This window comes from Rhincodon typus, chromosome 22 (genome assembly GCF_021869965.1).
Source record: "Rhincodon typus isolate 14 chromosome 22, sRhiTyp1.1, whole genome shotgun sequence".
Lineage (NCBI taxonomy): Eukaryota > Metazoa > Chordata > Chondrichthyes > Orectolobiformes > Rhincodontidae > Rhincodon > Rhincodon typus.
The window spans coordinates 12483621-12495866 of NC_063353.1; the positions used below are offsets into that span (position 1 = coordinate 12483621).

General features: G+C 40.5%; 1 protein-coding gene across 1 annotated transcript in view; it reads left to right on the top strand.

Annotated features, from left to right (window-relative positions):
* LOC109930159 (anoctamin-2-like) overlaps positions 1 to 12246 on the top strand; it is a 101259-nt gene that overhangs the window by 44565 nt on the left and 44448 nt on the right. Inside the window, exons 15-17 of the mRNA XM_020529700.2 lie at positions 88 to 99; positions 1546 to 1617; positions 1965 to 2051. Of these exons, the coding sequence (XP_020385289.1) occupies positions 88 to 99; positions 1546 to 1617; positions 1965 to 2051 (171 nt within the window). The remainder of the gene's footprint in view (positions 1 to 87; positions 100 to 1545; positions 1618 to 1964; positions 2052 to 12246) is intronic.

The following is a 12246-nucleotide window of genomic DNA, read 5'->3' on the forward strand; positions in this document are numbered from 1 at the left end:
TCTGCAGTTCTTTGTCTTATTTAAAATATTTTGAAAGTCTGCTTTAATACATTTTCCTTCCTTTTTTATTGCCAATAATACATCAAGGAGCATATGCAGGTTTGACATACTTTGAATGCAAACATCAAGATTGGCTTTTTCTGCACTTTAATGCTTACATCAACTGATGAGTAGTATCTGCCAATATTTAACTATGAATAACATACTGGAGTGTCTGTACTGCAATTCTCCTTAGGCTCATGTATGCTTTCCAAGATGCATACCTGGAACTGTATACAGTACTCCAGATATAATCTAAGCAAGGCTTTGCGTAGCTGTAGAAAATCTTTCTCCTCTTTATATTCTAGCTATTTTAATATAACTTTATATTAGCATTTTTGAAATTGTCCGCTATATTTCAGTAGTTTTTTAATGGACCTCTAATGTTCTTTGGCTCTTCACTATGCCCAGCTTTTATTCATTTTAAAGAAACTTTCGAAAAAGCTCATCTATTTATGGATGAGAATAAATAGACTAGAAGTATAGTCTATAAATAGATAGAATAGAATAGACTCACACACTTGGAATCCGTATGACAGTAATTTGCTCTGTCATTTAATCTATCAATGTATCTTTGTAATTTTATATTGCTGCCTACACATTATTATACCACCCATCTTTGTGCGATCAGAGTTGGACACAGTTCTCTAATGTGTATCATGTCATTAATATGTATATATATATTGAATTGTTGAAGCCTCATCATAGCTCTATGTCTTCTTTATTCATTTGTGGATGTGTGCATTGCTGGATGGGCCAGCATTTTTGCCCATCACTAGTTGACCTCGAGAAGGTGGTGGTGATCTGCCTTCTTGAATCTGTGGGATTACGGTAGTCACTTTGAATATATATCAATTACACCAATCTTTCACCACTGAACCAATCTCCCAATCAGGTCAATCATTTGCATTAAGTTTAAATTTAATTCTTATTTCAAACCATATTTAATGCTTGGTAGAAGTCAATAAAAACTGCATCCATAACTAAGCCCCAGTTCTCTAGTTACTTCCTGGGAAATGTAATAACATTTTGCAAACATTACCCAACCTTTTAAAATTGACCTTGTGTCTCAATCAGCTCAAATTTGTACAGTGCTTGGTCTGTTATTTCTTGATTATAAATTGCAACAACTTTGCCACGAAAGATATTAGGATAAGAACTCTATGATTTCCTGATTCTTCTAGCTCACCTTTCTTCAACATAGAGTTACAATTCCAATTTTCCAATCTAAACCCCTGAACCAATAGAACTTTGTAAGTTCTAACTAAAGCATTTGTGATTTTTTTCACCAACTTTGCTTGAGATTCTGGGGGTTTACCAAACATTATCAGCACTTTTCTTTAACCCTTTTTCTTGCTTCCTTTAACTCATTTTTTGCTACATTTAAGTGCTTATACCAGGAGAAAAATAATAGCACTTGGCAGAGTTTTAGTGCTTATATCAGAAGAAGAAGAATCTTCCATTAATTCAGTCTTTGTGTCTTGTTTGTGTGTGGTCTGCTTTTAGGAGCATCCAAGACCAGAATATGAATCCAAACTTTTGCAGAAGAAGCTTTTAAGAGAAGGAAAGGATCGAAATGTGAGTTATTTTATAATATTTGTTATGTTATAGTTGCTGTCGATTTGACATCTGAGCATTGTGATAATTAATGTCAGTGTTTATGTTATTATAAAATCATAAAATGAATCAGAGCAGAGTTACACTTCAACCAGAGGCCATTCAACCCATCAGAGCCATGCCAACTCTCCACAAAAGCATCTCAGCTACTCCCCATTATTTCCATAAGTTCAATGTTTGTCTTATTGTGATCAAGATTTATCTGACTATGATAAATACTCCTCTTATTGCAACCAATGTTATTGTACTTGTACTTTTCATTACTGTGATCCTTGTTTGTCCTAATAATAACAAACATTATTTTATAGCAACAAAAGAAGGAGCAGGAAGGCTGTGCACTAGGCAAAAGCAAATGGAAAGATGAGGTCTTATCAGCCATGGGTGGGATAAATCTGGTAAGTACAATTCTTCATAGCAACCTGACACTGCTTAAACCATGAATCGCTAATCAAAACTCAATTTATTCCAAAATTTATTGAGTTACAATTGGAAATTTATGTCTTAGGGTTTAAAGGTCTGAAAGGAGTACATTTGGTTTTTGTTAAAGACCCCCATTGGTAGGTAGTGGCCTATGACAATGTCACAGAGCTAGGAGTCAGAAGCCTTGGCTAATTCTCTGGCTGTGTGTTTAAATCCCACAATGGTGGCTGGCATAATTTAAATTCAGTTCATTTAACCTGGTATTATATTGTGACAACCATGAAACAAATGTTACAAAAACCCAAAATAGTGGGAACTGCCGATGCTGGAGAATTTGAGATAACAAGGTGTAGAGCTGGATGAACACAGCAGGCCAAGTAGCATCAGATCTCTGATGCTGCTTGGCCTGCTGTGTTCATTCAGCTCTACACCTTGTTCTCTCACAAAAGCCAATCTGGTTCACTAAAGTCCTTTTATCGCATATCCGGCCGAGGTATAAATCCAGCCTCAAGGGAATGTGGTTGGCTTTTTAGTGCTCTCTGAATTGTCACTCAGATGTATCAAACTGCTACACCGTCTAAGCGAAGAAATTAAACTGGAAATATCATCTAGCAATGACCTAGGCACCAAAGAAAGACATTGGCATTCCCAGGCCTACTAACACTCCGACCTCCTCTTCATTAACGTTTGAGGGGCTTTTGCCAAAATTGGGGGAATGATTCCACAGATGAGTCAAGCTACAGCCTGGCATATTCACATTCCTAAAATGATGCACTTACTACCCTGACTGCACTGCCCCTACCACTGCCCTATCCTCCTCCCTTAGTGTCGAATCACTCTTCCATGTTGAGTACCAACTGGAAGATGTCTGAAGGTGGCAGGGGTACAGAATATACTATTGGCGGCAGACCTCCATGTTCACCACCAAAAATGGCAGCTTGCACCACTGCAGACTGGGCTAGCCAAGTCCTAAAGGACATAACCACTAAACTGGCTCTATGGTGGTTGCTGAGAAGACTCTCAAGAGGGAAAATCTTAGTTGACCTCATGCTTGCCAATCTACCTGTCATAGATAGATCTCGTGGATCTTTTCATAAAAGTAATTTATTTAACTCTCTTGCGGGAGGTAGGCATCTGTAGCTGTGCCAGCATTTATTGCCCATCCCTAATTTCCCTTGGGAAGGTGGTGTTGAGATGCTTTCTTCAACCATTGCAGTCCAAGTAATATAGGTAGATTCACAATACCCTTAGGGAGGGAATTCCAGGATTTTGACCCAGCAATGGAGAAGGAATGGTGATATATTTCCAAATCAGGATGGTGAGTGGCTTGGAGGGGAACTTGAAGGTGCTGGTGTTCCCTTGCATCTACTGCCCTTGACCTACATGGAAGCGGTCATGGGTTTGGAAGGTGCTGTCTAAGGAAGTTTTGTGAATTTCTGCAGGCCATCTTGTAGATAGTACACAATGCTGCTACCAGGCATTAGTGGTGGAGGGAGTGAATGCTTGTGGATGTAGTACCAATCCACCGAGCTGATTTGTCCTGGATGGTATAAAACCTCTCGAGTGCTATTGGAGCTACACCCATCCAGGCAAGTGGGGAGTATTCCATTACAATCCTGAGATGTGCCTTGTAGATGGTGAACAGACTTTGGGAGTCAGGATGTGAGTTACTCATTGCAGTATTCCTAGCCTCTGACCTGCCCTTGTAGCCATTGTCTTTATGTGGTGGGTGCAGTTGAGTTTCTAGTCAATGATAACCCCCACGATGTTGATAGTGAGGGATTTTATGAAGGTAACGCCATTGAATGTCAAGGGGCAATGGTTTGATTGACTCTTATTGGAGATGTTCAATGTCTGGCTTTTGTACGGCATGAATGTTACTCACCATTTATCGGCCCAAGCTAGGATATTGTCCAGACTTCATTGCATTTGAACATGGACTGCTTCAGTATTTGAGGAGTTGTGAATAGTGCAGAATATTGTACAATCATCAGCAAACATTCTCACTTCTGACATTATGATGGAGAGAAGGTCATTGATGAAGTATCTGAAGGTGGTTGGGCTGAGGACACTACCCTGAGGAACTCCTGTCCTGGAGCTGAGACAACTGACCTCCAACAATCAAAATCATCTTCCTTTGTGTCAGGTATGACTTCAAACAACAGAAAGTTTGCACCCTGATACCCATTGATTCCAGTGTTGCTGGGCTCCGAGATGCTATACTCAGTTGAATGCAGCTTTGATGTCAAGGGGAATCACTTTCCCCTCACCTCTGGAATTCAGCTCTTTTGTCCATGTTTGAGTCAAGGCTGTAATGAGGAGCTGAGTGGCCCTGGCAGAACCCAAACTGGGCATCGGGCATCACTGAGCAGGTTATTGCTGAGCAGGTGCTGCTTGATAACACTGTTGATGATACATTCCATCACTTTACTGATGATTGAGAGTAGACTGATGGGTCGGTAATTGGCCGGGTTGAATTTATCCTGTTTTTTGTGAACATGATCTACCTGGACAATTTTTCACATTATCAGGTAGATGCCAATGTTCAGACTCTATTGGAAAGCATGGCTAGGAGAGCAGCAAGTTCTGGAGGACAAGTCTTCAGTACTATTGCCGGAATGTTGTCAGGGTCCATAGACTTTCCAGCATCTACTACCTCCAACCGTTCCTTGATATCATGTGGAGTGAATGGAATTGGCTGAAGACTGGTATCTGTAATGCTGGGGACCACCAGAGGATGCCGAGATGGATCATCAACTCAGCACTTCTGGCTGAAGATTGCTGCGAAAGCTTCAGCCTTATCTTTTGCACTGATGTGTTGGGCTTTTCCATCAGTGAGGATGGCGATATTTGTGGAGTCTCCACAAATATTCCAGTGAGTTGTTTAATTGTCCATACCATTCCCAAATAGATGGGGCAAGACTGTTGAACTTAGGTATGATCTGTTGGTTGTAGGATTGCTTTGCTCTACCTATCACTTGCTGCTTATGTTGTTTGGCACGCAAGTAGTCCTGTTTGAAGGCTCCACCAGGTTTACATCTCATCTTCAGGTATGCCTGGTGTTGCACTCTCCACTGAACCAGGGTTGATCCTTTGGCTTATTGATAATGGTCGAGTGGGGAAATGCCAAACCATGAGGTTGAGGATTGAAGGTGTGTTGGAATACAGTTTTGCCGCTGTTGATAGCCCACAATGCCTCATGGATGCCCAGTCTTGAATTGCTAGATCTGTTTGAAGTCAATGCCACACAACACAGTGGAGGGTATTCTCAATGTGAAGGTGGGACTTCAACTCCACAAGGACTATGTGGTAGTCACTCTTACTGTCATGGGCAGAAACATCTATAGCCAGCAGATTGGTAAGGCTGAACTCAAGTCTGTTTTTCCATCTTGTTGATTCCCTCACCACCTGCAGCAAACCCACTTCAGTGGCTATCTCCTTTAGGACCCGAGAAGCTCAATCAGTAGTACTGCTGCCGAGCCACTCTGGGTGGTGGACATTGAAATCCCCCACCCAGAGTACATTTTGTGCTCTTGCCACCTTCAGTGCTTCCTTCAAGTGTTGTTCAACATGAAAAGTACTGATTCATTAGCCGAGGGAGGATGGTATGTAATAATGCGCAGAAGGTTTCCTTGCCCATGTGGTGACTGGGACATTGTCTGTAAGGTATGATTCCATGAGTATGACTACATCTGACTGTTACTTGACTAGTCTGTGAGACAGCTCTCCCAGTTTTGGCACTAACCCCAGAGATTAGCAAGGAGGACTTTGCAGGGTCAACAGGGCTGTTTTTGCAGTTGTTATTTTAAGTGCCTAAGTTGATGCCAGGTAGTCCGTATGGTTTCATTTCTTTATTGAGACTTTGTAGCAATTGCTACAACTGAGTAGCTTGCTAGGCCATTTCAGAGGGCAATTTAGAGTCAATCACCTTGCTGTGGGCCTGTCACATCTGTTCACAGACCAGTTGAGGACAGCAGATGTCCTTCTTTAAAAGATATTAGTGAACAGGTGGGATTTTCATGATCATTAGTAGATTCTTAATTCCAGATATTTTATATTGAATTCAAATTGAATGCAGCACAGTGGGATTAAAACCCAGGTCCCCAGAACATTAGCCGAGTACCTGGATTTATAGTCAAGTCATAATATCACTAGGCCATTGCCTCCCCCTAAATTAGTAGCAGTCATCACTGCATAGTCATTTTGAGATGCATCCAGAATTGCTGAGTGGATGATCCATCTCGGCCTCCTCCTGATGTCCCCACTTTGAGAGCCAGTCTTCAGCCAATTTGATTTCTTTCCATGTGATTTCAAGTAATGGTTGAAGGCACTGGATACTGGAAGGCTATGGGCCCTGATAATATTTTAGCATTAGTATCCAAGACATGTGCTCCAACCTTGCCAAGTTGTTCAAATCCAGCATAACATTGACATCCACTCAACAACATGGAAAATTGCCCAGGTATGTCTTGTTCACAGAAATCAGGACAAATCCAACCCAGCCAATAACTGCTACTTCAGTCTATCTTCAAATCATTCATAAAATGATTCGGTACACGGGACAATCAATCAATCAACCAATCAAAATGATGGAAGCGGTCATCAACAGTGCCACCTAGCAACAATGCTCAGCCATTACCTGCTCGCTGCAGCCCAGTTTTTAGGTTGTGCCTAATTCTGTCATGACCCGAACACATTGCAGCCTTGGTTCAAGTGTGAACAAAAGGGCTAGAGGTGAAAAGAGATTGAGTCCCCTTGACCTAAAGGCAGAAATTGACCAAGTATGGCATTAAGGAGCCCTAGCAAAACTGGAGACAATGGGAATCAGGGGAAAAACTCCCCACTTGTTGGATTTATACCTCACACAAAGGAAGTCAGTTGTGATTGTCAAAGGTCATTAATCATCTCAGTCCCTGTGGGATTTCCTCAGGTCCTGGGTCCACCAATCTTCCTCTGCTTCATTAATGAACTGCCTCTGCCATAAGCTGTGAACTAGGTAAATTTGCTGATGTTTCCACAATGTTCAGTGTCTCCTCGGATGCTGAAGCAAACAATGTCCATAGGCAACAGGACATCCAGGATTGGGTTGATAAGTGTCAAAAAGAATTTGTGCCACATAAGTGCCAGGCAGACATCTCCAACAAGTGAGAATCTGAGCACATCATTCTTGGAACTGCACAATCATCCAGGTAATTCACCCTCAGGGGTCTCTCCACACTCAGTTTTCCTTGTCAATTGATTTGCAGATAATCATTTCTCCAGGGCAGCAATGAAAGGCCAGTATTCCTTTTTGATTAACTTAAACAGGGATTCTCACCTTTACGAAGTTGCTCCAGATAAATATTCAAGGCAAATCTCAAAGCAGCCTGTTCAAATTGATCTCAGAGAATGAACCCGCATAAAGGCTCTGTAATGGCTGTTGACCACATGTTTTGCATCTATAACTTGAAAACCAAGTTTGCTGATTTCTGAAATTTTCTTGAACAATGTAATGTGAAATCTGATAGAGATTACTTAAAAGATGGCAGAATTAAGATTACACAAGTATTATTGGATAAGCATAACTTTCATGTTTTTATTTCTTTCATTTGGATAATCTGCAAAATTTGTCATTAAATTATACACACTGTTCAATTATGAAAAAGCTGTCAAGTCCACTGTGAACCTTGCTTTTGAATACCACGATTCAGAATGTAACTGCCTTTCTGCAACACAAATTGATTTTATTTTGTGCAGTATAGAGTATACTTTTCTGAAATTAGTGGAGTAATTTCCCTGGACTCCTCAGGATGTGAGGGCTTGCTGCAGTGTGACATGAAACCAAGAATTGCCAGAGAAGTTGAATAAATACTTTATGTCAGTCTTCTTGGTAGAGGGTATGAATAGCAATAAATACTTAATAATCAAAGAACCCAAGGGTGGAGAAACATTGATAGTGGAAAAACTATTACTACTTGAGAAAGTAATGGGGGCTAAAGAATGATAACTCCCCTGGACCTAATGTATTGCACCAAAGAATATTAAAGGAATTAGCTACAGAGATAATGGATACATTGGTAGCAATCTTCCAAAAATCATTTGATTCAGGAAATGTCCTAGGGGATTGCAAAGCTATCAGTGCAACACTTTTATTTAAAAAGGGTGGGATACAGCAAACAGGTAACTAATTGGCCAGTTGTCTTAACATCTGTCATTGGGAAAATGTTAGAATATATTATGAAGGATGTAATATCACAGCACTTAGAAATATAGTAAAGAAAAATGAAATAGAGGCAGCATGGCTTCATGAAGGGAAATCACGCCTGACGAATGTATTACATTATTGAGGCATCAGCAAGCAGGATAGGTCAAAGGGTATGAATAGATATAATATATTTGGGTTTTTTTAATATATTTCCTAACAGTACCCAATAGACACTGTACATGTAGCTACATAATTGAATAAGAGTCCATGGTGTTGAAGATAGTATATTAACATAGATAGAGGGATGGCTTGTAATAGAAGACTTGTAACTCGTGGAATGCCACTGGGATCAGTGCTGGGACCACAATTATTTATAGCATATATTAATGACTTGGATGATGGAGGTGAATGAATTGTAGCCAAGTTGACAAATAGCACAAAAATAGGTGGAAGACAAGTAGTGAGGGTGACACCAACAGTCTACTGAGACTGTATACACAGGTTAGTGAATGGGCAAGAACTTGATAATTAGAATATACTGTGGAAAAATGTGAGGTTTTGTCAGGAAACATAGAATAACTGAATTCTTTACCACAGAAAGGTATAGATGTTGGGTCATTAAGTATTTTCAAAACAGAGGTTGACAGATTTTTCATCAGTAAAGGTATCAGTAAAGGAGTAAGGCAGGTGAATGAAGTTGAGGATAATCAGATTAGCTATGATCTGATTGAATGGTGGAGAAGACTTGATGGGCTGAATGGTATACTCCTACATCTTATGGTCTTATGGTCTTCCCAATATACTAAAAGCAAAGTACAGTGAATGCTGAGATCTGAAATTAAAGCAGGAAGTGTTGGAAAATTTCAACAGGTTTGGCAGCATCCAAAACCGAGTTAATCTTTCTAATTAAATATGACTCTTCTTTATATTTAAAGGGAGCTTGAAAAGTGGTTGGTTTTCTATCAGAAAGAAGTGGAGAGAAGCATGTAGAACTTTCGGGAATCATACCTTTTGGGAAACTGTTTATGATAGCAGAGAAGTAATATTGGTGAAGAGAAGGTGTTCATGGTATGTGTTAATAGCAGAAAGTAGAACAACACCACTGATAGCAAACCCATGCAAACAAAGTGGTGGTGCAGAATAAGGGGAAGGGCTTAATAAAAATGGAGATCAGTGTTCATGTTCTGATGTTGTTGAACTCATTGTTGATCTCTGAAGGCTGAAAGATGCATAAGTGGAAAATGAAGCTTGCGTTGAGTTTCACTGGAATACTGTGGCAGGCTTAGGATGGAAATGTCAGCATGACAACAAGATAGTGTATAGTGGCAAGTGGCCAGGAGGTTGTGGACATTCATGCAGAATGGTGGGAGATGTTAAGCAAAGCAATCAATTAGTCTACATTTAGTCTTGCCAATATAGAGGAGACCACATTATGAGAACTGAACACAGGAGACTAGATTGAAAGAAGTGCAATTAAATTACTGCTTCACCTTTAGTGTATATTTGGAGCCTTGGACAGTGAGGAGGGAGCAGGCAAAGGGACAAGTGTAATGTCTTGTGTGACTGCAAGGGAAGGTGCAATGGGTGAATCAGAAGTTGCACTGAGTGATGGAGGAATAGACCAGGTTGTCACAGACGGTTCCTACAGAATGCTAACAGGGGATGGGAGGGGAGGGGAAGATGTGTTTGATGTGTAATCCTGCTGGATATGATGCAAATCATGGAAAATAACCATTTGAAGGGGGAGGTTAATGAGGCAGAAAGTGAGGATAAGGGGAACCATATCACTGCTTTAGAAGGAGGGTAGGGTTGAGTGCCAAAGTGTTGGAAATGGGATCAGACATGGCTGAGAGTCCTTGATCCAGAGAGTATCATCAGAACCAATGAGACAGTGAAACCGGGAGTATGTTTCTATTCCTCTTCAGATCCAAGGGAATTTGAAAGTGAATTCTGTTTCTCCCTTCACAGTTGCTGTTAGACCTCTGCATCTCTCTAGACTTTTCTGTTTGTAATTGAGTTCTCCCCAGTGTTCTGAATTACGTTTAGCCCTCAACCAACATCACAGAGCAGACTATGTGATGATTATGTTATTGCTGACTGTGGGATCTTGCTCTGTGAAATTAGGCTGCATGGTGACACTTCAAAATAATTTAAAATTGACTGCAAAGCACTTTGAAGCATCTTGAGGTTGTGAGGACAACCCCTGTTTAAACGCAGATAGGATATTTGAAGAAAATACTTCTTAATAGAAAAAATAAATGAGGGTGGAGTCAGAACTGAGAAATTCCACTCCCAACCAGCCTAGGAGTGAGTTACATTCCAGCCTTAGTGAGCATTTAAGAAGCTTAAATATAAACCAACTCAACAGCTTTAATTAACCTTCGAGTATTTATCCCTCCATCTCCAATCCAAATGCTTGTTTTCAATACTGTACTTGATCCTTCAAGGCCCATTTCAGTTTTCCCTTATCCCCTGTCAAATTTATCTTCAGTGAAAGAGGCACAATCAATTCTTATTAAGCTTGCAATTTCACTCGCAAAAGTTCACATCATGGACTTTAATGAGAAATGTATTTTAAAAATGCCTTTTGAATTAGCATTGGCTAATATTATTACAATCAGAATGACTGTCACTCAATCCTTGAGACAAATACTGCTTTCCTTCTGATTTATGAGTATACTTCCTGCATTATTTTGATGTATGTGTACAAATAGACACAACTCCAGGTCCTTGATTGGATCTGAACCAGCTTGACTCTCTTTCTGATTACAGGTCTCTCACCTTATATTACTACACAGTTGACAGCTTTGAACTCAACATAATCTGTAATGGCTTTTATTTAAAACCCATCCTTTGTGTGTATTTTTCTGCTAATGAGCTGAAGATCCCTTACAGGTGCTGTAATTCCCAAGGATGAATTCATTATGAGAGACATTTTCACCTCACTGAGGAGTATATCAGAACAATTAGATCAGGGTTTATAATGTAAGGAAAATGAGAAAGAATTGTTCTAAAAAAAAGTTGTGCTCCTTTTCACTACCTCTACCCCTGCCATTCTACCAATAAATGCATCATCAGCATCATACACCTGGAATTGAAAATTCAGCTACTGTAGTTTTTGCCCTTTCACAATGTGCCAACTTTGGTTCTGTTGCAAGTGGTAGTACACAGTCTTGATACTCCTATCTGATCACCACTGATTGTAAGAGGGATCTTCCTTTGTTTCCTGCTTCCTCGGCATTTACCAGAGATCAAAACTGCACTGAAAGCACCTTAGTCAGTTGGCTCTCTATTCCCAAAAATACCCAGTCTCTCTTAAAGAGAAGCTGCAGTAAACATTTTTGTTGTGGAATTCAGAAGATGGCAAACTGAACACCAGTGCAGAGTGGGGGTTCCAGGGTGATGGATGCGACACTAATGTTAGAGACGGACAGCAAGAAAGATAGCAGAAGTCCCCAAAGAACTACCCAAAGAAGGATATGGGAACAGGTGACCAGGAAGGTCAAACTTCAAAAGTTTGGACCCAAGGGCCTGGCGGCAGGACCATATGAAATTTAATGGCCTCACGCAGGTTGTCAATGTCAGGGAATGCACCTTCTTATGAAATCACCTATCCCCTGCTCGGACAATCTCTTATATTATTCAATGATTCATGTTCTCATCACTTACCCATAATCAGCCTGTACCACTCAGGGGAGCCAGGCCTCACATCCAGGCATTCTACCTCAACCTTTGACGTCAAAATATGACCACTTCTTCAGCCACACAAATAAAAGAATAGCCCACACAAAAAATAAGCAATGATGCCAGCCTGATGTTCCTCTCTCCCTGCCTACGCAAACATCTAGCTATTTAGCTGTGGCATGGACATCATCCAAACGCAGCAATACACAAGCACTGTGTGATCAGTCATTGTGGCATCTTCCTTGCAGGACAGGTGGCACACAGTGGAAGGGCGACTAGCAGAACTGGAAAGGGACAAGAAC